General features: G+C 32.1%; 4 protein-coding genes across 7 annotated transcripts in view; 2 read left to right on the forward strand and 2 right to left on the reverse strand.

Annotated features, from left to right (window-relative positions):
• Positions 1-3172, reverse strand: part of LOC136984376 (KH domain-containing protein akap-1-like) — a 37590-nt gene extending 34418 nt beyond the window's left edge. Inside the window, exon 1 of one of the 3 annotated variants that reach the window (XM_067281343.1) lies at positions 2934-3172. The gene's annotated coding sequence lies outside the window, so the exon portion shown is untranslated. Of the gene's footprint in view, positions 1-2635; positions 2890-2933 lie in introns of those variants that run through there. The other 2 variants (XM_067281345.1, XM_067281344.1) reach the window with 2 other exon arrangements.
• A 3458-nt stretch (positions 3173-6630) lies between these two features.
• Positions 6631-7341, forward strand: LOC136984401 (uncharacterized). The gene has a single exon (XM_067281370.1). The coding sequence runs from the start codon at positions 6631-6633 to the stop codon at positions 7339-7341; it is 711 nt and encodes a 236-aa protein (XP_067137471.1).
• Positions 7342-10138: 2797 nt separating this feature from the next.
• On the forward strand, positions 10139-10897 carry LOC136984402 (uncharacterized). The gene has a single exon (XM_067281371.1). It carries the CDS (start codon positions 10139-10141, stop codon positions 10895-10897), a length of 759 nt encoding a protein of 252 aa, XP_067137472.1.
• Positions 10898-13902: 3005 nt separating this feature from the next.
• The window catches only part of LOC136984436 (probable RNA-binding protein 19), a 57341-nt gene continuing 44169 nt past the window's right edge, over positions 13903-27074 (reverse strand). For both annotated transcript variants that reach the window (XM_067281413.1, XM_067281411.1), the window contains 8 exons: positions 26721-26795; positions 22394-22567; positions 17453-17519; positions 17236-17371; positions 16932-17045; positions 14526-14631; positions 14321-14447; positions 13903-14125 (listed from right to left, as the gene is read on the reverse strand). In XM_067281413.1, the coding sequence (XP_067137514.1) occupies positions 14055-14125; positions 14321-14447; positions 14526-14631; positions 16932-17045; positions 17236-17371; positions 17453-17519; positions 22394-22567; positions 26721-26795 (870 nt within the window). In that variant the 3' untranslated portion in view covers positions 13903-14054. The remainder of the gene's footprint in view (positions 14126-14320; positions 14448-14525; positions 14632-16931; positions 17046-17235; positions 17372-17452; positions 17520-22393; positions 22568-26720; positions 26796-27074) is intronic.

The raw sequence follows: 27074 nt of genomic DNA on the forward strand, positions 1-27074 counted from the left end.
TTTTATTCAAGAAGACTTTGGAACATTCATTCAATGCATTATAAGAGTTAAGGAAACTGAAAGTTCTTAAAGCAAATAATTTCATATCCTTCGTTCATTGTTCATTTCATTTCCACTCCATAAATACCTTAGAATGCATGATTTAATTGGAAGGAGAGGGTCTCTATTAATTAAAATGCTAGTCTATGCCAAATCACAACACAGCTTATTTCTTTAAGTCTACTACTGCATAAATTAAAATTACTATAGTAAAAATGAAAGATTAAAAATGAATAATCTTTTTGTATCATAATTTTGAATTGTATTCTTGGCTAGGTCTCTGTTATGAATAAAGTGAAAAAAGGAATCAATTTTCCATTTTTAGGGATTAAAGGCAAAATCTTTTAAACAGACGTCTTCACAATAAAAATTTTTTTACTCCCAAGCACTTCTGTTATATGAAGATTTTATTGTATTTTGGGACAAACCTTGCAACCAATATCAGCAGTTTTCTAAAAATTAACTACATATAGTTATAAAAGAATCTCAGATCAAAGAAAATTAAATATTCAAGTATAGTAAACATTTCATAGTTTTAAGCCATCGTGTTATTAAACTTAATAGATAACAAGCAATTACTTATTTTGACATCATAATAATGCAGGCTGCAATTTTTAATCATATTTTCAATTTATTTAATTTAAAATATATGCTCGCTACATCAAATCAGTAGTGGTTTACCCCTGTACACCATACTTTTCCTGCTAGCAATAGAGTTATGCCAATCATTAACTCCTTTCAGGAGAAAATTTTTGAATTAAAACATAACTTCCAGTTTGCATCAGAAGTTTGTATAGTTAATTGGGGCCTCCCGACCCTAAAGTTTCCATACCTGGGTCTTGTCTTTCATCTATTTAACCCCATTCTCGACATTAAGGAAAGACAGATGGACGACGATTTATGGATCTACGATTTTTCGAATTGCAGCCCAATTAATAGGCAATAGTAAGTTACTAAGAACTTATACACAATTAACAATCATAGAATGTATTCTGAGTAATTTACATAAAACAAACATTCATTATCACAGCTTGAAAGTCCAACTGAGATAATAAAATGTTTTGAACTAATATTTAAAATTCAAAACACTTTCATTATTATAATTTATAATAAAATATAATTTTAATAATATTAACATATTTAATAAAAAAATGTAATTGTTAAAAACAAATTGAATTCAAATTGAAATAATATATTTCCCAAATACATATTTTTGATTTAACAATTTTTTAAAAAAATACTGGTACTAAACAATTATAAAAATATTTTTTGAATAAAAAATTGTATTTTTAAGCAAAAGAAAAATTAAATTTATGAATTAATACAATAATTTAAAATATTTTTAAATACCCTTCTACACAGCTTTAGTCATCTTCTCATGAAAACAGTGTGATGCAATAAAAGCCAATACTTACTTCAGCACTAAAAGACACACATGTATTTCATTCAATACCTTTTGGTACTGAAGTAAATATACAATAAAATAAGTTAAATTTTGTTAAAATTATTAAATTTCAAATATATAATTTTCTTGATAGATACATTATGCAAAAAAATAAACACAAACACAAATATAATTTTGATGTAATTATATAATTTTTACACATAAATTAAAAAATCTAAATTTAATTTGAATCTTATATTTCGATAAGAGTTTTTAATTGGAAAACAGTGTCATCATTATCGAGGGGTGTTAATCAGTTAGCTAACTAAATACTCATTTCTAAGAGTAGCATATGTATAAATTTAAATATTTATGTGGCTAATCAATATCAATTTTATTTTAAAATCATGATTTGTAAAAAAAAATCCAAAACAATATCTATTGTTTTATCTATTGGATTAAGTTCAAGAAATAAGGTGACGAAGCTAAAAATAACTTTAAAAAAAATATAAAAAAACCAGATAATTTCAAACCAAATGTCAGCAAAACTAAAATCATAATTGTAACAGTAAAGATGTACAGTTTTAGATCAGAAAATTGCAATAAAATAATAATTTTTCTTTTTAAATTAAAAAAAAATTTAGGATAAATAGTAAGTATTCTCTAATCATCATTAACAGTAAATGATATTTTTATTATCTTTTTTTTTAATCTTCTGAAATAGAACAGAAAAATATCTTTTGTATCTATGGCTAATTAATAAGATTTTCCTTTTTCGGCAATATTTTTACAATCGTTACAGATAAAATACTCTTATAATTAATATTAAAGATTTATATCATATTTATCAACTTTGAATCATTACAGTACTATAGATAACTAGTGATAGAATTTAAAACTAGTATTGTTAAACATAGATATTATTATTAAGTAGCTAATGCTGCAAGAATTTAGTACTGTATAAAGTACTACTCTGCACTTTACCTTCTACATTACAAACCTTCCATGTGCATTTCATCTCTGTAAGTGTTAATAACTCATACATTAAATTTAGAATAATTAAAAATATCAGTCAAATATACTTAATTTTTACTGTAAATAAAAAAAAAAAAATGAATACAAATTACGCTAACATATTTTTTGTTTCCGAATATTTATACTTAACTATTTAATTAAAACATAGTAAATATAAATAATAATCAAATACCATACTTATTTAACATTGAACTTTATATCTAAGTCGAGCAATAACTACTTTTACACGAAAACATTTGCATATAAGTTACCAATAAACTCGAACTTAAGACGACTTCCATACTACTTAATTACTTAAATTATTTATTATTTATTTAATCGTTTCTCGGATACATTAATTATTTATTACGTTCTGATATTGGAATATTCTCATGCATATATATTTTTTTCTTTTAAGATTTTCGCTAGTTCTTTTTTACAATATGGAAGTCATATTGGGTTCATACAAGGACAAAAGTGTGTTTTGGCACCTTACCGGCTAACAAATTCCGTGCTATTTTACTTGCAGGGTAAGCACTAGCTATAATAACTATTAGATTTCATAACCATAACAATGATATTTAAAATACTCGGATCATTAATAACTTCTGACCACGTGGACAGAAAATTTCCATTCACCTCCGCCATGTGCATCTTTTACCCTTTCCGGGAAAGAACTCGCGATCGAAAATAGGAAATGCGTTATCGATACTTTAATTAACGAGCAATAAATTTTATTTATTACTACTTTTAAAATTTTAAAAAAGAATTATATTTATATTTTATAAGTTATTTTCTTCGTATTTTATTTATGTTTATTGCACGAGTAAGTTCGCGTGAAAAGCAATTTAAAATAATTTTACGCGTATTATTGGTAAGAGGTAAATTTTTTAAATTAATTAATATTATTATTATTATTATTATTTTGTTTTAAATAAAAATTTTTATTTAAAAATTATTTTCTATATTTGTAATGAAATAATTTCATTGGTCGAGCAAAATTGAATTGAAAATAATTTTATTGTTTTGTATTGTTTAATTATCTTCGGTCGAATGATCATAGAAATTTATAGTGGTATTTCGAATTTTCTTAAAAATTTTATTGTAAAAATTCATTAAAGTAATAAATATTATTATAATTAGAAACGATAAAAAAGAAATAAAATTAATATAAATTATATTAACAGTCTGCTAGAAGCTAAATGATGAAATACCGCTTAAATGTCGCTTACTCTGACGATTTCAAGAATATTTTAAACCATAATATTATGCAAATTTTTAAAAAATATTAAATTTATCATTCAATGAAACTTATGTAATAGTTTTTTCAGAAGACACACTCAATAAGCGGTATTCTTTCATATACGGATATGAATGTTTTGCCCCTTTATCATATTCTTATATGAAAGAACACCTCTTGTTGAGCATGGCTTCTGAAAACCTATTGCATAAGTTTCATTGAATAAAACAAATATAAGGAAGTGAGCGGGAAAAGTATAAATTTATGTAATGGTTAAATATTTCTATTTCCCGTTCCTCTGAGTTTCCGAATGAATAGGAACGGACAATCTACAAAAGCCTCTTTAGGGCACAGTTGAGAGCTAGAACACGAATAAATAAAACAATTCGCCTCTCTGGAGGATCTAGAATCTGTGTCGACTCAGAAATTATTATTAGTGAGTTGATTCTGATACATCAGGTCCCGTCACTCACCTCCTGACCATTCCCATTGTGGATCTGGCCAAATATATGATGGGCATAGAAAATTTCTTCTTTGTTCCTGCAGGACTGTTAAAAAATATTATTAAGAGAAAATAAATTTATGTGGCTAGATCTCATAAAGATGCGATGTTATCGATTATTATTCAATATAAACTGATGGATGGGCTGGCCGCTTGTTTTCCGGTTTTCTTCGTGTACCTAATGCAGGGACCAGATTTTCATAGAAAGTTCTCCTGAGAAGTATTCTCTAGGAAGATTGCTCTTGTGTTACGTTACATTATCTCATTAAACCAAACTACAATAAGCCTATTCGTTGTAAATATTAGAATTAGGAACAAATGAACATCATAAACGATATATTAGTCATAACAGGTTATTAATGGATTCAGTCAATCCTATAAACAGATTTTTAAATTTATTCCAGTTATCTTATATGATGACAAATGCAAGGTTGAGGCGGTTAAGGCCTCAACCTTGCATCTGGATCCCGAGTGTCCCAGAGCTCTGGGGGACTCTGTATTGAATCCAGACGGGTCGAAAATGCATAGGGATTTTCGGGGTTAGTTTGTTCCGGCGATATGTCGGCTCCGTCTGACTATACGTCTGTCCCATTGCAGGCCTGACCGAATTCACGATAAATCTGAAGAAAGAACTTCTTAGGGAGTAGAAATAACACACAACTTTTGGTAATCCGGCACCGCTCTAACGCTGTACGTTTCTGTATTTTAGATGCTTAGTCTTGAAACTGCCGATTTAATAAATGTTTATTATATAATTTCATCCAGATGAATTGATTTACTCAGCCGTCATCCTATGGATCTGATCGAATCCACAATAAACATATAAAAGTCACTCTGTGTTGGCAGCAGTGCCGGATTAAGCCTTTTGCGGGCCTTAGACAAAATTTAATTTGGGTCTCCATTTAAATAAGTTGTTTCTAAAGAAATCTTAAATAATGCCGCTTAAAATAGAGAATACAAACACTAATACAATAATAATTGTATAATAAATATAATGAAAAATGTTTATGTTTATTTTTTCTGTATTGAAGCTGGGCCCTAGACATTTGTCTATTGGTTAATCCGGTACTGGTTGGCAGAAAGTGAAAAATTATCAAACTTCAGGCTGCTATCTGGTTACATGTTCGATATGAATCAAAAGTCCACAGACATTGGATTTATGATAAGATTATATTTAATTTAATCTTGCCAAATATTTCATAATGCTTATGTACACGGACAATATTTTGTATTGTGGGGAACGTCACCCTCTACATCTTAACAGTCGTAACGAACCCCAGGTGGTAAGAGTTATTACTTCCTGGAACGGGACCGGACTCACCCTATGGGATCTTTTGGACAGTCAGTTGCCTTTTGTTAGCCATATCATCGAGTCATGTAACTTGTAAATACCCCTGTAGAACGAGGTCTGCAGGGCTAGACAAGAAAAGAAAAAAACGAACAAGTCGACTTAACAAGTATTTGTCATTTAAATTAATTCAGTTTTAATAAAATAGCGATAATTACATACAACGCGGACTATCACAAAATTGACAAGGGGCACGTGATATACGAGTATATAATCAATTGCCACACGTTTACACGCTTCCTCTCTTTCCTCCTTCGGGTTTCAGGAAGGACAAGTGGAAAAATAGGGCGACGAATGGCGCGTAACAAAGAGAAAAAGAAAATTACAAACTAATATTACTCACGACAATTTTACACCGCGTACAGATAATTGAAACAAAAACTAATCTGGTTGGACGAGTCCTCCACCAGTCGTTTATCTCTTGACTAAGTTGTATTCCACTGTTGCGTTGTCCTCAGTTGGATGCGAACGGATTTTCCTATCTCGTCTTCCTTCCGTTCTCGGACCTCCCGCACTCGGCGCCTCGATCTCGTGTCCACACGTGCCCGAACACCTCAACCAAAAACCAAAAAGTGTCCTAAAACGTGAAGTTCCTCAATTTATATTTCCCGCTCTCCGGAAGTCCGCTTCATTTACTGTCCCACTCTGGACCAATCAGGAGGTTCTTCACGTACCCTATGGTGACATCATCACAAAAATCCACGCGACATGGTACAAACCAAGAAAACCCGATATATACAAAAAAGGAAACCGAGAAAATAAAATAATAATAATAATACATAGTCGCGTAGCACTACAAACTGTTACACGAGCAGAAAATAAACTTAGTTTTGTTACTGTTCGTCTCATTCGTTTTTAATCGCGCGCAGTGACGAGAAGCAAAAGTAATAGCAGTAAAAATCTTACATTGATGACCCGAACCCGGACTAATAACGTAATTCGACTAAGAAAACTACCGAATCCACCCATTGGAATTTTCATCAGGTACTGTACAGTACGTCGTTCTTTCTTGTTCACGACCTCAATCGTCAGATCATGGCCGAGAGTGGAGCGGTAAAAATCCCTCCATACAACTTTTCCGACTCAGTCTTTTAAGGTTCCACATGTGCGAAAGCACATTTGCTCTAGGATCTCCAAAGCCGATCACGGAAAGTGCCACAAAGTTCAACTACGTAGTGGTCCATTTACCACCGGAAGTCGCATCAACAGTTAGAGACATTATTATTTCTCCGGACCGTACAGATCCGTACGGTCACATAAAGGTGGAACTTATTACACGATCCGGCGAATCGTCTCAACAAGAGTTACGAAAACTATTGGCCGGAGAACAGCTAGGAGATCGCAAACCTTCCGAACTACTACGTGTTCTAAAGCGTCGGGCGGAAAATTTTCAAATCCCGGACGCAGTTATACTAGAGTTATTCATACAACACCTTCCGACTTCCGTCCAATCTATCCTAGCCGCCATTACCCCACTCGACGTAGACAAAGCAGCGGAAGTAGCGGACCGCGTGGTGGAAGTAACCCCTGCAACGATAGCTTCAGTGTCGCAACCTGAGAAGCCCGATACCGTAACCAACAAAATACTAGTCGAAATAGATAAACTTAACAAGCGAATCGATAAACTAACGCAGGCACGTCGGGATCGCAGCGACCATTTTTCTCGACGCTCCCGCAGTAGTTCAGGACATCGCAACAATTCCACTCACGGCAGTATCAACAACTACTGCTGGTACCATAACCGTTTTGGCGCGAAGGCACAAAAATGTACTCCGCCGTGTAGTTTTCCAACAAACGAGAGCGGCGAAGCGTAGAGGCGACATGCACTTTGCCGGAGCAATCTCGTCGCTTGTTCATCCTAGACAAGAAAACGAACGTAAACTTTCTCATCGACACAGGTTCCGACGTATCAATATTTCCAGCCTCCTCGTCACAAAAGAAGCGCGCATCTCAAATGACCTTAATGGCAGCAAACACAACTGCAATTCATGTCTACGACCAACGAATACTCACTCTCGATTTTGGGTTAAAGAAAATTTTTCGTTGGAAATTCCTTATTGGCAACGTGTCAACGGCAATAATAGGCGCAGATTTATTGTATCATTTCCATTTGGTACCGAATCTTAGACGCAAATGTCTCACAGACGTTCAGACAAAGGTGAACTCTCCAGGCAAATTATTAGAAACCTCCATCCACTCTATCAAGATAACGACCAACGACTCCATATATCATAAGATATTGGAAGAATTTCCTGAGATCACCAGACCTCCACGTCCTAATCAACCCGTAAAACACAACGTTGTACATATAGAAACTGTTGGTCAGCCCGTAACTGCAAAACCACGTCGCCAGCACCCGATAGGCTTAAAATCGCTAAGGCCGAATTCGATAAGATGATAGCTCTCGGCCATATGCGAACATCAAAAAGCAATTACGCATCACCACTCCACATGGTCACCAAGGAAAACAGTTCGGATTGGCGACCCGTGGGAGATTATCGTGCTCTAAATGCACAAACCATGAAGGACAGATATGGCGTTCAAAACATCGGAATTTCACGGAACTGAAATCTTCTCTCACATAGACTTAATCAAGGCCTATCATCAGACGGCCGGATGGCCGAGCGGTAAAGGTGGCAGCCTACCGCTCTGGGGGACCCGGGATCGAATCCGAACGGGTCGAATAATCCCCAGGAATTTTTCGGGGGTGGTCCGTTCGGATATGTCGGGCCCCGTCCCTCACCACCCGGTCGCCCCATTGTGGGCCTGGCCGAACCCATAATGGGCCTACTAAAAGAGGCCCTCTTAGTGCCCACATGGCGGAAAAAAAAGGCCTATCATCAAATACCCATCTACCCACCGCACGTGCACAAAACAGCTATAACGACACCGTTTGGAGAGTACCAGGATTCAATTCGGATTGTGCAACGCATCCGCAACATTTCAACGGTTCATCGACGAAGTAACCAGAGGACTCCCCTTCGCATATGCTTTCGTCGATGACATATTAATAGCGTCACGCTCCCAGGAAGAACACATCTCGCATCTTCGCGCCTTATTCCAACGCCTCCAAGAATACGGGTTAACCATAAATCCGTCGAAATGCACCTTCGGCATACCATTAATCGAATTTCTCAGATTCAAGGTCTCTGGAAAGGGTCTGGAACCACTCCCTGATAGAGTCAGAGCCATCCGAGAATTTCTCAAACCTTCGTCTCTCACTCAACTTAGATGATTCTTAGGCATAATAAATTTCTATAGGAGATGCATCCTTCGAGCGGCACACACCCTCGCCCCGCTAGTGCAGCTACTAGAAGGAAAAAAAAACGGGAAACGTACGTCACTCACTCGGAAAGCAGAATCACGATCTCTGCAATGTCAGAAGCAGGCAGAACAATCCTTCGGGGGGTCGCGGAGCACTGCCACAGCCACCTGGGGCCCCAACATTATCAAGAATGCAGTAATTTTAGTAATTTTTCTGAAGTAATTAATGTATTAGCAAGAACAAAATCACGCTTTAAATAAACATGCATTAATATATGTTCGTGTTTGTAAATTTTTTTATTTTAGAAAAACATTTGGGCCCAAATAGTTTCTTGCACCCGGGCCCCTTTATCGAGAAGGCCGGCCCTGGTCAGAAGCGGCAGAACAATCCTTCGTATCAGCTAAGGAAGCACTGTCCAAAGCCACACTTCTCCACCATCCACTACCCGGAGCTAAACTATGCATATGGGTAAATGCGTCAGACATAGCGGTTGGAGGAGCACTGATGCAATACAACAGGAAATGGGAACCCATCGCCTTTATCTCCGCGAAACTGGCACCAAATCAACGCAACTGGTCAGCTTACGACAGAGAACTATTGGCAATATACACATCAATAAAACGATTTCGCCACATGCTAGAAGGCCGTGAATTCACGATCTACACGGATCAAAAACCACTCATATACGCCTTCAAACAAAAACCAGATAAATGTTCACCACGACAAATGCGGCATCTCGATTTTATATCCCAATTCTCTACGGATATACGTCATATTCCGGGCACAGCTAACACGATAGTAGACGCTCTCTTCCGCATCGAGATAGATTCGATCACCTCTGCTTCTCCTGTAGACTTCCGAGAGCTAGCCACAACGCAAGTTACAGATTCGGAACTTCATCAATTGTTAAAGGATCCTATGTCGCTCAAATTAGAGCTGAAATCCTTTCCACCTAACGAAATCGACCTTATACTATGACACATCATCCGGAACACCTCGCCCCTTCGTGCCGCATAATCTCCGACGAACCATTTTCGACCATCTACATGGACTTTCTCATCCAGGAGCAACAGCAACCACTAAGCTAATTTCAAGCCGTTATGTTTGGACGGGCATGCGGAAGGACATCCGTCAGTGGGCACGACATTGCACCCCCTGCCAGAAATCGAAAATTCACCGCCACGCCTGGACACCAATAGGAAAGTTTACACTTCCGGAAGCAAGATTTTCCCATCTTCACTCATGGACCACTTCCGCCAGCTGACGGGAAACACTACTGCCTTACAGTGATCGACCATTTTACTAGATGGCCAGAGGTCATCCCAATTGCCGACATATCTGCTGAGATGGTATGCCGAGCCTTTTTGTCAGGTTGGATCGCAAGATTCAGATACCCTACTACGATCACCACTGATCAAGGACGTCAGTTCGAATTGAACCTCTTCCGAGAACTGACCAGACTTCTTGGCACCAATTGCATCCATTCAGCAGCATACCATCCCCGATCAAACGGTTTAATAGAACGATCACATAGACACCTGAAGGCATCGCTAATGGCACACGAATCCTCCAAATGGACCGACACCCTTCCGGTAGTCCTCCTGGGAATTCATTCAGCACTTAAAGCCGATACAGGCGCAACAGTAGCCGAACTGTTATATGGTACCCCGTTAAAATTACCAGCTGACATCATTAGCCCCGACACCCCACGAATTTCTTGCGAATCTTTTGTCAGTCAACTAAAAACCCACATAGCCAATCTGAAACCGTTAGCAACTTCCGCTCATTCTACAGAGAAAATTTTCACTCATCCAGAGCTAAAAGAATGTACACATATTTTCTTAAGATTCGACGCAAACCGACCTCCTCTTCGTCAACCTTACTCAGGCCCATACAAAGTGCTAGAAAAACACGGCAAAACACTAGTAATTGACATCCAAGGTCGCAAATCCACCGTCTCAATTGACAGAGTAAAACCAGCGTATATCTTACAGGACGAACCACTTCAGAAATCTAGTATAAAACCCGTCCAATCAAGACCATCACAGACACCATCTTCATCTGCAACAGCGAATAACAAAAAACTGGAAACGACCTCCAAATAAGATCAAACCGTTACCATGAGATCAGGCCGTCATGTTCATTTTACTAAAAGACTAGTCACCATAACGTAACATTACGCGACTCGTTCGACATCAATTCTATCGCTCGTCCCTCACTGGGGGATACTCTGTGGGGAACGTCACCTTCCACATCTTAACAGTCGTAACGAACCCCAGGTGGTAAGAGTTATTACTTCCTGGAACGGGACCGGACTCACCCTGTGGGACCTTTTGGACAGTCAGTTGCCTTTTGTTAGCCACATCGTCGAGTCATGTAACTGTTACGCGAGCAGAAAATAAACTTAGTTTTGTTACTGTTCGTCTCATTCGTTTTTAATCGCGCGCAGTGACGAGAAGCAATAGTAGTAGCAGTAAAAACACTACAATATAAACATGTCATCTAACAACACCAGTCAGTACAAAGCCGATAGGCAGGATGGCCGAGCAGTCGAGGTGGCACTCTCCCGCTCTGGGGACCCGGGATCGAATCCGAGCGGGTCAAATAATTCCCAGGAATTTTTCCGGGGTGGTCCGTCCGGATATGTCGGACCTGTCTTTCACCACCCGGCCACCCCATTGTGGGCTTGCTAAAAGAGGCGCTCTTAGTGCCCACAGGGTGGAAAGAGTTGTTAAAAAAAAAAAAAAAAAAATGTAACGAGATCTCACCTTAGATCGCGGGAGAGGTCAACATCGATCCCAATTGGAGATGGTCGATCTCAGGACTTACATTTTTCTATTGCGTAGCGTTTTTCACAAATAATTATTTCTAGCTTCTTTTTCTTCCTTCAAAAATTATTATTTTTTTTTAACGCAAACTTTAGTGAAGGTTCGGACCTGTCCAGATCCTCACACTATGCGTATCCTCCTAGACCCACTGTTCTCATCATCATCTTACAGCCACATCGATTCGATCAAAAAAGGCCGCAGACACGTCTGCATTTTCCATTTTGCTTTTATTAAGCCTAAGTTGTGACCTTTCTCAAACGCGCTTAGGACACTGCCAAAGGGGAGCACTGTTGAGGCATCTTCACAGATTACGTAGATTTGTTAGAGTTTGCTGTTTACGTTGTTATTTAGTGCAAACGGGTTTCATTAGGGTCATTCAAATACAATGACCAATGAGAGTGAAATATGTAAACATTTTGTAAATTGTGAGGTTGGGAAATTAGTAGAATGATGATGTCCTGAAAAAGTTTATTTTAAGTAACTTTTTACTAAAATCATGCTGAAGTATTTTAGTCAATGATCACAGGAAATTCTTGCTTATTTACCCTAAATAGTTACACCCAGTAGAAGCATTCTAATAGAACTTTAAACATGAAATGATAATGGCAACAATTTAACTTTTACACATAGAGATACAGAAATTACAGATAAAGATACAGCTGAAAGTCACTTGTACACCAATATAGACTAAAACATATTAGCTAGTCTAGGAGTTATTTATTTGCCAAGTGTCTGAATAAATACAACGAATGATTTGTGTCCGAATTACTAAAACAACTACTGGCATGGTTTCACGAATACCAAAATATTAATTTTAATTAATTCAAAGTAGGTTAAAATATGAAAATAATCGCACAATATGTATTTATATTTTAGAAAATACAAGGGAAGCGGCGCTTCCACCACTTCCAAGGACAGCATGCCACTGGTTCTTTGTTAAGGGAGAGAAGACATCATCTTGTACATTATCCAATTTGTAAGACGAACTTGAACTCGGGTGCGGGTGCGCCACTATTTTCCCGAGAATAGAAACTGTTCCGCTTTCTCCACCTTCGGAGGAAGTCTCGCCCTTAATCTGATTTATCATGCACATATAGACCCATTAGCTCTCCTCAAATCCTCTCTCACCCCTTTTTTTCCGTTTATTCTTCCTAGAATTGGCTGGTAATGGCTACGATTCTGTCCTTTTCCTATTCAGAAAGTAAGTTATCCGATCAATCAAAATTCGAAAAACCTAGTACCTGATTTGAAGGTTTGTTTGTTTGCATGTCGCAGATCTCTAAAAGGAAACAAACAAAAAAGAGCAAGACTAATTCATATCTATTTATGAAAGTATTAGTGTGTTGTTTACATGCCTGTTAACTCAAATCTCTTCTACCATTTATTTAGTGACATTTGATGAGATCAGTTCTCTCTTGGTAATAAAAATATTGATATATATAGCAAAAAATTTTAAAATACTATAATGGATTAAAATTTTGTGTGGTTCAGCTCCTATTAAGAATTGTATTCATCATTCATTCAACGGTTAATTGAGCCTCTTGGGCCCTTAACTGCCACAACCATCTTCCATTTTTCTGTCTTATGTCTCAAGTATCCACCTAGGCAGTAGATTCACTTTGTAGATCCCTCTCTAGTCCATCTTTCTATTGCAATGGAGGGCATCCAACAGGTGGTTTACCAAAGCTTTCCAGTCAGCACTCTGTGTACCTGTCGATTCATGTCAGTGCATGCTACATGTACTACCCATCTGGTGTTTCACAGCTATAATTTGTATGATATCATAGTCATCAACTTTGCAATATAGCTCCTCATTGTGCATTGGTGATGAAGAACCCATGAACCAGTTCTATTATCCTGCATGGGTCCAAAGATCTTTCCTAGGACTTTGTTTTCAAACACTTGCAATTTTTGTTTGGTGACTCCATGTATGGGCAATGTTTCATAGCCATATAGCAGGATTGGTCAGATAATGGTTTTATACAATCTTAACTTTATCTTTCTAGAATGTTTGAAAATTGTAGTACTTTTTGCAAAAAAAACTTAAACATTAAGGTGTTGGTTTAAGTTTTTTGTATATTGAATTCTGCTGGGTACGAGTGTGGTTTGTACTTTTTGCAAGCTATAGTATGATGCATTAGCCTTATAGAGCCTTGAGTAAATTTCTGTTGTGATGGAATTGCATCAATCATTAATGTTAATTATAAATGTAATATTATATATCTGCAATGTATAATAAGGTAAATATTATTTTAAATTGATATTTTTGTATCAATTTAAAATTAAAATTTCTGTTCTTTTATTACCAAAATCATTTTATATGCTCAAATAATTAATTTAATTCACCATTTTTAAAATCCAATATTTATTATATATATACAGGATTTTTTTTTACAGTATTTACATTTACTTCTAAGATAAAATTTTTACCATGTTAAATTTTTATATAATCTTCATTTTCCTGGAAACCATCAATGACAACTTTTGCATGTTTTGCAACTGGACCTTGAAATAAATAAATCTGATGCTTAAATATGTTGAGTAATGAAAAAAATTTTAGAAATTGATAGTAAAATAATTTTAATAGAATTAATTAATGAATCAATATTTAAAAAGATGTTATATATAAATCAATTTATGGAAAATTAAATAAACTTATACTAATATACTACATTATATATTCTGTCTGAGTAACCTTACCATTAAAGAAATTTTTCGATGTTTTCTTTCTTAATGTATTAACATCAGTATCATCAGTATTAGCCCATTCTAGAACTAATCGTCTACCATAAATGTGAGTACTGTTGGACAGTGCTTTAAAGGCTCGCTGAATTAAATATATTATTTCGATTAATGCAATTTTAATATAAATTTTAAAATGTTATAAAAATTTAAATCTAATTACTTTAGCATCTTTTCTGGTTACAAAAATAACGAAACCAAATCCACGATGAGTTCCTGTACCGTGAAGCTTCTTTGGTAGTCTGACTGTTTGTAATTCTCCGAATACTCTGTAAAAATTTTATTTAAAGCAATGAAATTATTATTGGTTTTAAAATATTTAAAATCAGTTTAATGCAATGAATGAATGATTTATTTTTTCATAAAGAAATCAGTTAATTCCAATCTCATATGAAATTAATTTTTCTTTAATATAAGTAAAATGTTAATGAAAATTAAATATATTAAATTACTTCCAGATTACTTAATTTAATTAATTAAATCAGTTTCTATTAAACACTTATTTTATTTTACTAAGATGTATCATTATTTAAACTAAAGTATCTATGTGATGGTCATAAATATCATTTTTCGCTATCAGCATTCCAGTTTAATCAATATATCATAGTATTATTCATCATTTTACACTTGTAATTTTATACTCTGTAAGATACAAATTATATCTTCAATTAACCATGAGTTACAAAATAAATGTTAAGGTGTTAGTCATTAAATATATTGTTTTACAACAGAAAATTAGTGACTCAATTTGGACATATAATATCTATTTGCTTTCCATATATTTGCTTTATTGTATATTTTGTCACTATGCTTTTTTTTTCAAACTTGAGTCAGTTTATTAAATACAATGTAACTTCATGCTTTATCTAAAGTATGAAGTTACAAAGATAAGTTACATAAAGTTACATTATAAAATTATGATAGTCTTATCTATGTAACATCATCTAAAGCATGAAGTTACACAGATAAGACTAAAATAATTTTATAATTTGATATAAAATCATTGTTTTCATGAAATTTATTCCCTTTATTCAATTTTTTATTTTCATTTAAATCATTGTTACTAGACTCCAAATGTTCACATAAAATTACAATAATTATACTGCTTCTTCTGGAGTTTTATCTTCCAATTTGAATTTAAAATGGTAGATGAAACATTTTAGAAATTGAATGTTTCATTTTGACTGTGAAGATGGATGTGTCCAAAAATGCTTAAATTATAGAAAATTTCATAAAAATCCAGAATAAGCAGGTATTTAATGCAATTTTCATTTAGTTAATATGTATAAAACAATGAGATTTTAACCATGTTCAATGCTGAGGATACTTTGGAATGTCCTATGCTGTCTCATCCAATATGTGAAGATAGGGTTGCCAGATGGCCTGGATTTTTTCCAACCGCCATCTATCAATAGGAGGACTTTATTCTAAAAATTGTTCCGACAATAAAATATTTTATTCTTTTCCACATTTTAAATGCCTTTCTGTCACTGGCAGAGTAAAAACACCATCCTACATGTCCTGGAATTTAAGCATCCCAGTATCTTTAGGGAGGAACTCATTTTGTTCCAGATTTTATCCCCAAGTACCTGGCAACCCTATACTAAGGACACTCATGTGCATCAAAAAGTGTTTACATTATCAAGAAAATTTTATCCTTCGTTTATAAAAAAGTTTATATTTATCATTTATTGTTCACTTAAATCATCAGGAAAATAATTTATAAAACTATACAAATTTAAAGATTTAAACTACCAAACATAATATTTCAAAATGTGTCCAAGATAAAAATATTGATGTCCATGTCAAATTAGTAATTTAATTTAATATATACTGTAAAAGTTATGATTCTAAAAATGTCAGTTTTCTTAAGTATGTTAATTTCTTTACACAAACAATAAATCTATAAACCCAAACAATTTGCCATATTATCAGGCTGTAATAAGTCTAATTCAATAATTAAATATAAAGTAACTGCCTAACTCTAGTCAAATTACTTCATATTTACTTAAATAATTAATACATCTACTTAAACTATTAATTACATTTATAACTAATTATTTAAATTAGCCTTATAGTCCAATAATAAAGCAGATCATTTGGCATTAATTTCATCAAATATATAAAAGATCTACAATAAAATAGCTTGATATTGGCATATAAATTTTTAATTATTAACTGTAATTAATAAAAATGATAATGATTTTCATATAACTAAATCTAAAATGTTATAGTAATTGTCTAGCATACAGACACATTTGCTAAGAGAGAAAATATGGCAAGTTGTATAGATATATTGTTATGAAGTGTAACAAATACGTTAAGTCACTAAGAGATATAAAGTGCAACTTCACATTATTTAATCTATAGTTTCTATTAGTAATTACTCAATTAAAATGCATCTATATAAAAAATAATACACAAAGTTGCTCAGATATTTCCGAAAAGTAAAATTTAATATTAGTATGAAAGTCGTTAAATTAACAATATAATAAAATAAAACCTAATACATATTGCATCTTAGTAAAATAATGTTTTCAAAATGTAAGGTTTACATATTTTTACAGACCTGAACAAATCTGCAATTTCTCTTGTTGTTGCTTGGAAAGGTATATTCTTGACTAAAATTTTAGAACTTTTTTGCTTTCCTTCTTTAGCTTTTTTCCTTGTAGCTGTTACTGGCCTGTAAAGATTAATAATAATCTTTATTTTAATTTTAGAAATATTTCTAAAATACCTTAAATAGTAAGTTTTATATATTAAAATATAACAAATATATTAATTTCCAAAATTAACATATCACTTTAAACATTCTGGTAAGTATTTATTTAAATATTTTAACTTTAGAAAATCTTATATGTAAAGTAACTTACTGTGTTGCTCTGTTTGAAATTTTTAGTTCTAATGCATGATCATTTAATTTTGAATGCTGTAATTGTTTTAATGCTTCTTGTGCAGAATTTTTATGCTTATATTGAACAAATCCATATCCCATTGATAAAAGACAACCTTTTATTTAAACAAGTAATAAATAATTAAAAATTATTTTAAAAATTTGATTATAATTACTATGATGTTAATCATTTTTACCTGGATGGTTGAGATCTTTCTTTTTTGCTATGGTTGCAGAATGTATGGGTCCAATTTTTTTAAAATGCTAAAATAAATATAAATAAATTAATTAATATAGAAATTCTTTGATTTCATTTGATTATTTTCTTCATAAATAGCTAAACGTTTATATTGAAAATTATAATCATGCATAACATGTAAGTTTGTATGTTGACAATCTTTGAGAGCTGCCAAGGAAACTGGAACTAGCCGGCCCAAGTTTGTTTCAGCAAGAGGGCTAAACTTAGGGCCCTGTCATAAAGTCTGATGGACGCTCCTCGGAACCACTGTTGCAAGTTCCATTGCTCCTTTTGTTTCTGTTTGCATTTTATTTCAAATTCTGTTCTTTCTCATACTCACAAGCCTCAGATATAAAATAACTGATCCTGTTGTAAAGTTTGAATGTTTCCATAACATTCATAATATAATACTTCATAACAAAAAAGAATAAATACTCCAAAGTATAAAAATGGGGTGTCTTCATAATTCATCCCTTTCTCACATCTCAGGAATACAACAAAATCACATAGCAGAATTGACCTTTATTTTGAGGATCTTCTCTAGCTCAATGTTTAAAGCATGTTAATAAAATAAAAGCAAACTCCACCGTGTGACTGTTGAATTCTTGAGGTGTTTCTAATGTATAATTTTCATTCATTATTATTAATTGTTTGATTTTATCCACTTTAATTACAACTATATTATTATTCTTTAAAAAAGTTTTTATATTCATGTATTATTTTTTCATGTTGGTAATATTTCTTATCATATATATAATTTTTTTTTGTTTTAATTTGTTTACTCTAAAATTATTTACTCTAATTTTCTTCTAATATCTTGTTGTTGTTCTATTGGTATATGTGTCATAAAATTGCAGAAATTTTTTTGTATTTTAAAAATTATAATATAACATTAATACTAGATCTTAATAATAAAATAAAAAATTAAATTACAGACAGTTATATGAAAATATTAAATACAAAAAATGTTATTTATAAATTAACATGTACTGTATATGTAAGAATAATAAAATTTATATGTGAAAAACTGAAAGAAAATTAGAAAATAGAGTAAAAGAACAGATTTTTGTAATAAAATATAATTATGTCAGACTCAGAAGTAGCCAAACACTGCAATAGTACAGGATATGTAGAGGTTATATTTTTAATATCAATCTGTTTTTAAAAATATAAAAATAATTTGTGTAGAACAAAATGTACATAAAATAAAATTAAAAGAACATATGAAAATTATAAACACAGATAAAAAATTAATATAATTGTTTAGATATAAATAATATGGCAAAAATATACTGTAAATCCTACAATAGTGGAAGTATGCAGAATATGCATATGGGAGTATCTGAATTTATCGACAAAACAAAAAACTAATTTTAAATTGTTACTATGGCATATTATTTTATTATTTTCTTTGTTCTTGATACAAATTTCGAGATTTTTCCACCGGAGGATGTCTATATTTCCTTTCCCACCGTTTGTTTCCTCTCCTTGCGGAACTAAAATCTGAGTCAGAGGGGAACTAAAGACAAAATTCGCCAATTGACAAGAAAAGTAACGTGACCAGATGGAGGAGTGAGAGGACAGAGGGGTTGTTCGTTGTTCGTTACTCCCGCCTTACGCCGAGCTCGAAGTCCTCTGCATCCTAAAGACGTCCCGTATCCGCCGACAAGCCTGTCCTCGACACTGTCAGCCACCCACTCCCCAGGGACCCACTGATGATCACTTCCAGGAGGTTTGACGATCTATATCATGTAAGCTCTCTCTCGGGTTCGTAATCTCCCGTATTAGTATGTAGGGCCAATATATCCATATTGATGTTGGCATTTGTAATCGTTTGTTGTTTACCTAGTGTCATTTATTGGAATATCGCCCGTCTTATCGACGAGCCCATTCTCCTCTGCCACTCGACCTAACATACAATTAAGCCCGACATCTCGGGACAATTAAACTCCTGACCGGAAACCGCCATCCTTGACAGTGGGCAGGTCTTGCCGACTTGTTAGCCGAAAAAAGGAGGTACTAATCCATTGACCTTCCAGTACCCACACATACAATCTTTCATCACTGTGGGATATAAATAATTTTGTAAAAACTCTATAACAAGACATTTTAGTAACTAAATATGTATTTTAACTTTTGTGGAATTCTATGTATTGATAAAATGTTGTATTGAATGTGAAGTTAAATTGACAAAGTAGGTCAATATATTTAATGTTTTACAGAATTATGATTGATGTAAAACATTCTTTTAATATAATAATGCTACTCTAAACTATAAAGTATAAAAAGAATTTGAATATTATGAAATATTATAATGAATATAATGTTAAATGAAAACTTAAGAAATTGTAAGCAAGATGAATATATTTTTAAGGTTATAATACATTTAAAGTTAATTTTACATTACATCAATAAAAGACCAGATTTTTCATTCTATTTGGTATAAGAGGAAATCAGATGAGCCAACCAAAAACTGTTTTTCTTAATCTGAACTCAAATCACCTGTTCACTCTATTTCCATAGCAACAAAATAATTCATTTTGTTACAGGCAAAACATGGCTTACATATATGACAAAAAATAAAAGTAAATTATGGATTATTTTATTTAACCCAAATACAGTACTATTTTTTCAGGTTCTTAATTATTTAAACTGGCATTTCTCCAGTTGTCCTATAAGTTTTTATGGAAAAAGCTAATCATTAAACTATATATTGCATATGGATGGAAAGAGACATTTTTAGTCCAAAACAGTAATTGGACAAACTATTGAAATTGTCCTCAGGTTCTTAACTATAATTTACACAACTCGACCATAGATAAAATTTTTCGATTGTATAGTTAATTTTCATGAGTAACCCAGCACGAACAGCCATTTTGTTCTGTACATTTTGATTAAAACAAACTCAAACAGTTTTTTACACAAATAAATTTTTTGCTTCAAAAACTTATAAATACTTAAAATAAAATAAAATGCCTTTTGGTATTAAATATGTGAAACAAGTGTACAAAATAACCTACAGTTGTGTAGTGCCATCTGTGAATAGAATGTTTTATATGAATTGTAAATTCTCAGATTGACGATAAATTGTCAAGTGATTTGTTTCATTAATTAACTACTTGATGATATATCAACAAAGGATTGCAAAAGGGTTAATCACCTTGTAAGCACTGTTAATGACACAGGCAGTTTCCATTTTTCTTGTAAAGTTGGCAAGGATTTCTTCCATTCCTATGATCATTCAAGCATTTTTCAACTGATCTAATAAGCCAAGGTACCTAGTGTGTCTTGGAAACCAACTTATGTAGGTAATTGTTATTTAGTCAGTATCTTGAATGCCAAAGTTGGCAAATAATTTGTTTTTTTAACTTTTCAACTTTATTGATTAGTTAAAAATCAGATCTTTTCTAGCACTTTTATGTCAACTAAATGTTCCTATAGTGTTTTGATAAACTTATTTCACTTGATAACTGTAGGAATTTTCCCTTTATTCGATAATACGAGAATTACCATATTTTACGGACTATAAGACACTACGAACTATAAGACGCATCTTAATTTTTAAGCAATTTAAAAAAAAAAAAAAAATACCTATAAGACGCTACGGACTATAAGACGCACCTGAATTTTGGAGGCAATTTTTCGAAGAAAAAAGTGCGTCTTATAGTCCATAGAATACGGTAACTAATTGTCATTCCTCCAACATCTAATGATCTGAAGTAAAACATAGTCAAAGTAATCAAATTTATATGTCATTAGATAAAATAGCAAGAACATTTATATGTTCTTGCTATTTTATCTAAGCTTCTTGCCATTGTCCATTTAGCAGCTTGTTGCTCTCTAATAGGAAGAAATTTTACACACCTTATCCAGCATGTCACATATTGTGATTAAATGTCTGTTCTTTCTATATTCTAGTACACATTTATATTTTCTTGAGAACAGATCAAATACTTTCTTGGGAGCATTTTTGCCTTTGTGAATCTAAACTATCTTACCAAGTTGTCTTCTCTATTTAATATCACCTATTTGCTTCTAGAAAATCCATTTTATCTTTCTTATATATCTGACCTCTCTTTTGATCTTAAAACTTTAACCTTTCTCCAATTTGTCAGTTTGAGCTTTTCTAACCAATAAGATTCTGCTATGGCCATTAGTTTTAAGCTCCAGATCCACATTTTATGCACTTTTTTTTTTAATAGATATCAACTTCTTCAGACATTCTTCAAATTATTTGCTTCTTCAATGTTAAACAGTCAAACAGAAGTTATATTCTCTACAGACTTATTTGCAAGATACTATTAATTTGATACTGATTTAGAAAAAGTAGTTATTCTAAGTTTTCACCTAGCTAGAAAACAGAGTTCTCTGTTGATAAGCAATTCCATATTTACACCGTCCACAAGACACAATGCTAATAATTTTTAAGGAATCAGTTTACTTGATAAAAGTAAATAAAAATAAATTATTATTTTTATTTTATTTTATTTTTTTCTGTGTTTTTCGATGTCTTAATTCATGTCATTTAAAATTTACATAAATTTTATTTATTTTTCATGTTCTAAACCAAAAATGTTGTTTGAGTTTCAATCATTTTGTGGTTAAAATGTTAATAAATTATTTAAAATTTTTGTTCATTGACTGGTACTTCAAAGTTCTTTTACATTTGATTCTGATAATGAGATATATTGTCTCGAAAACATTTTATCAAGTACATTTAATTTCTAAATATTTCTTATAGCACTAATACTTTTAAACAACCCTCAAAACTATGCAACTATATGATAAAGGATAAAGAATACTTTTCATAAGAAACAGTATTTATTAAATATGTTAAGATAAAAAAGAAGTTCCTGTATGTGTAAAGTAAACTCTACTATTTAACAAATACAATACTTACTTCTCTCAGTTCTTCTTCTGTAGTTTGAAAATTAATATTTTTCACAAACAAAGTAGTGCCTTCTTCTGGTTCATCATCATCGTCGTCGTCGTCATCATCATCATTTTCATCCATATTTTCTTCAGCTTTTGTAACATTATCAGGAATAATGTTTTTACTTTCAGGTTCTATAGCCTTTTTTTGATAAAAATAATATTAATTTAATATATAAACTTAAAAATTTAATTAAATCAATTATATTAAAAAATAAAATAGTGATCAAAGAAATAAAAGCTATAGAGGAAATCCTTGTTAATTCAAATTTGGATAGTTCAAAATACCATTAGTTTGTAAATGTAGTATTTGTCTTGGCTGAGGATAGAGATTTACATGTTAAGGAATTTGGTTAGTTCGAAATATGTCAACTTTAAATTAAAAATGAAAATTCCGTCTGAACTGTGATATGCATATGTTAACTCATTTATTTTAGCTTGAAGTGCCACCATAGCTTAAGAGTACAATAGATTGAAAACAACTCTAATCTAGTCAATATGACTTTGCTTTTACAGTAATACATTTTTGGGGGTCACCTTACCCAAGGACTATGCTTTTTTCTCTTATCTCATAAAATATGGCTGGGTTTCAAGATCGAAAGATTGAGCTACAAGTAGCAGATTGAGTTATTTGTAGGGCTCTAGGGTACTACATTTGGGCACTTTAAAATAATTTAAGCTATATTTTGAGAAACTCTGCTTTACTTTTTATAAAATCTATCTGGCAACATGTGAGGTTCTCACCAGACATGAGCTGTTTACCTGCAGTTTATTTATATTATTATTAATTATTAATTAATGAAAATAGTGTTATGCATATGTAACTGTATTCCATTTGCTTAATAAATTACATCAGTTATATGGCATTTAGCATATTGTACAAAAATATGTGAATCTCAGATAATTCAAAACTCAATAATTCAAAATTGCAATTATTTCATCCCTCAAATTTTGAATTAATTAGGATTTCCTGTATATATAAAACTCAAACTTTATATGTGCAATTCACATAGCTAGCTGAAAATAGTAATGAAATCATACTGTGTTTTGTAATGTATATTATCTGAACTTTTATTACTATTATTGATCTATATTCTGTTCTTTCTCATACTCACAAGCCTCAGATATAAAATATATCTGAGGCTCATTTATATATGTGATGGTTAAATGAGTCAAATTCCTAAACTGCACATAACTCAGGGGTTTTTATGTCTAAATCTTTTTTCAATTATGTATTTTCAGGCTGATGGTAATGCATTTGCATTTCTTGCATTCAGGCACTGCTTTTTGATCTTGCTCTTGTAAAACTCTAGTTTTTCCATATCCATAGCAATGGTTAAAGAATGTATCTTTTTAATGTTTGCTTCATCCAACTTTATAACAGAGCCTTCCACCTGTGACATTGCTGCCAAAATTATGTGTTCCCCTATAATCATATTTAGCTTATGTGTTATACTCTCATAGTTTTTTGTATATATTTTTCTTATTAGCATATTTATTCATATTTTGTTAACCTTGTATAATTTCTAAGTTTATTTTTATTTATTGTTAACCTCATATTTTTCATAAGTTATTTATTTAATTCATTTCAATTTAAACTTGTATTTATAATTCTTCAAAGGTTAAAATATAAATGAAATGTTCTATTTGTGGAACAGTTTCTAAAAATGGTTTTAGAAACCTGATGATGGCCTATAGGAGTAGGCTAAAAATGTTGGTAATTAAAATTTTTTTCTCAGCAAATGCATAGGTGTGGTCATAAATTTGTAATTTATTCTCTGCTGAGCACATCTGAACTGTGTTTTAAGTGGTTTTTGAGGGTGCTGAGTTTTAAATATTTGGTCCCTTTTTTGCCAAATTTGGTTGGTTGGCAAATCACTGTTTGTTATTCAGCTGTGAATAGTATAATTTCAGGAAAAAATATTATATCTTAAAAAATTTAAGATATCTTATTTTCAATTGGTGGCTACTTGACCAATGAAATTGAGCCATTTTGTACCATCAAAGTATTGCGATAAACATGACAACAGTAGGCTAAAATAACCAATCTCTTTACATGATTTTCGTTTTAATGTTTGTTATATTATAGCATTTGATTTATATAAGTACAAAGGTTATCTTACATAAAGGTTTATCACACCAAGTGACCAATCTAACACATTTTAAAAATTCTTTACTCCTCTACTGTACACAATTTAAAGAATTTTTAAAATGTATTAGATTTGACACTTGGTGTGATAAACTCTTACATAAGATAACCTTATAACCTTTGTAAATATAAATCAAATATTATAATATAATGTAATAGAAGGGTTAGAAGTATGAAATAATCTAATAATCTTAATCTTTGCTGTTGTTATTTTTTCCTGAGCAATGCTGGGCTCATTGCTAATATATACAATAAAAGGTATTTGTGGATATCAAATTTCTTCAATGATAGTTCTGTATTTAATATCTAGATATGAAATAGGTACCTGACATATAAAACTAAACCAGTCCTCTGTATCCCAAATGATCTCCTGATTGGAAGCAAATCTTGTCCCATAGTTGGATGGTCCAGTAATTCAAACTCCAAATACTTGGTTTTTGTGTGATTTGAAGAGCTAAATGGGCAGGGACATTGTCTTGATTCAATTTCTCCTGCTGAAATTCATCCATTAGAGACATGTAATAAGTGACATTGATTCTCTGACCCTTTGCACATACTTTACTAGGATGTCACCATCTTTCTCTTAGAACATGGAAGCCATGATTTTTCTGGCTGATTTTTGGAAGTGAAACCTCTTTGCGTGGGAAGACTATGACACTAATCCTTTTATTGTTTCTCCATACCAGGATCATAGTGATGAAACCATGTTTTATCCATAGTTACTAATCAGACCATAAAATCCTCAGCTATAGTGTCAAACCACGCCAAATGGATTTGGAGTCAATCATGCAAGTCCACTTCTGGCCTGCACTAAAAATTTTCAGAGTGAATTTTGCAGAGAGCTTTTGAAGAATATCATAAATTATGTGGTAAACCCTTTTGTAAGAAATTGCAAGATTTTGACAATCATCTTGACTGAAATGTGGTGGTTGATATAATCATGATTTTCATCTGTCATTGTTTATATGAAACATGAAAAGTGTGGTTCATCTGTTATCTCAAAAATGGCCAGTTCAGAAATATGCACCCATTACTTCACTATTGTAAGGACAGTTATGCCCTAGTTACCAGCATTTCAGAGTGAATCTCATATGCTCCTTTATCATGGAGGAACAAAAACTTCATGATCACATGCTTCTCAATGTTGCCGAATTGTGATCTTGGTGCAGCTATCATGAATTCAAATTTTTAAAGTAAGCAAACTCACAGTCATAACAGACTGTTATGGTGCATATGCTCTAGCAATGACTTCTCTATTATTCTTGTAGAATGGCTTATGCTCTCTTGCAACTGGGTAAAGTCACAAACTTTACAGCATCAATATTGGACATGATTTATAAAAGTCATGAAGTGTTTTTACCTGTAATTGTTAGAAAAATTTTTTCCAGTTTTTGAAAAGGAACATCATTTGTACTTTATTAATAAACTAATTAAACTACAGACCAACATTTGGAGCACATTTTGCAGAGGCTAAAAGAAATTGAAGAAATATTGTAATAAGTGTATAGAGTTAAAGGCTGCTTATGTTGAATAAAATATATTCAGTTTATCAATGTTTTTTTCTTTTCTTCTAGAAAAAGTTGCAAACTTTTCAGCACTTCCCTGTATACACTGTTGCATTAAAGTAAAAAGAAATCTCTTTCCAATGATTAAATAATATTTAATAAAAACATTTATAATTTAAATCATTTTTTTTGTAATGAAGAAGTCTCCAAAGTTAGAAAATGCAAAAATACTTTAAATTTTATTTTAAGTTTATATCAATGACTTTAAGGAACAGTGTTTGATAATTATTTATTTGTTTTGACAACTTATATTTTCTGATAATTAAAACCATTTGCCATAGATGAAATTTGTTTTATGTAATGATTTTTCAATTTCTAATTTTGAAAGTTTATGATACAATTTCAAGTGTTTATTTAATAAAGTTTTATAGAAAATAGTTTTAGTTGAATTTTCAACTGAATAAATTATTACTTTTTATTTAGATTTGATCAGAGCAAAAAATATCACGTTAATTTCTTATGAAAATAAAAAAAAAGTAAATGCTTTAAGTTATACAGATGGAAATTATGTAAAATTAAGAAACAAAAGGTACAATTTTAGTTTTTATGAAATATTAATTTGATCTATTAATTTCACTTACTTTTGGTTCTTTTGGTGGAGATGAATTAAAGATATTTATTGGAGCCCACTCAAGATATAAAGGAACATGCTGAAACTAAAGTAAAAATTTCAACTTTTTAATTACTGATAATTACATTTCTAGCAATAAACAATATATAAATATATACCAGTACTTAATCCTTCACATGTGAAGATTTTTAAAAAACTTATTTTTTATATATAAACAAAGATAATGAAACCTGATAAATTTGTAAAGCCAAACAACCATCAGATAATTAAATATAATCAGCCTCTCTCTAGTGAAAATTATTTAGTAATTAATTAAATATAATCGAAGAAAAGTAGCCTGATGTAATTCGGTGGTTGTTTGGCT

The sequence above is a fragment of the Centruroides vittatus genome, unplaced genomic scaffold (assembly GCF_030686945.1).
Source record: "Centruroides vittatus isolate TY-2023 unplaced genomic scaffold, ASM3068694v2 contig_918, whole genome shotgun sequence".
Classification (NCBI taxonomy): Eukaryota; Metazoa; Arthropoda; class Arachnida; order Scorpiones; family Buthidae; genus Centruroides; species Centruroides vittatus.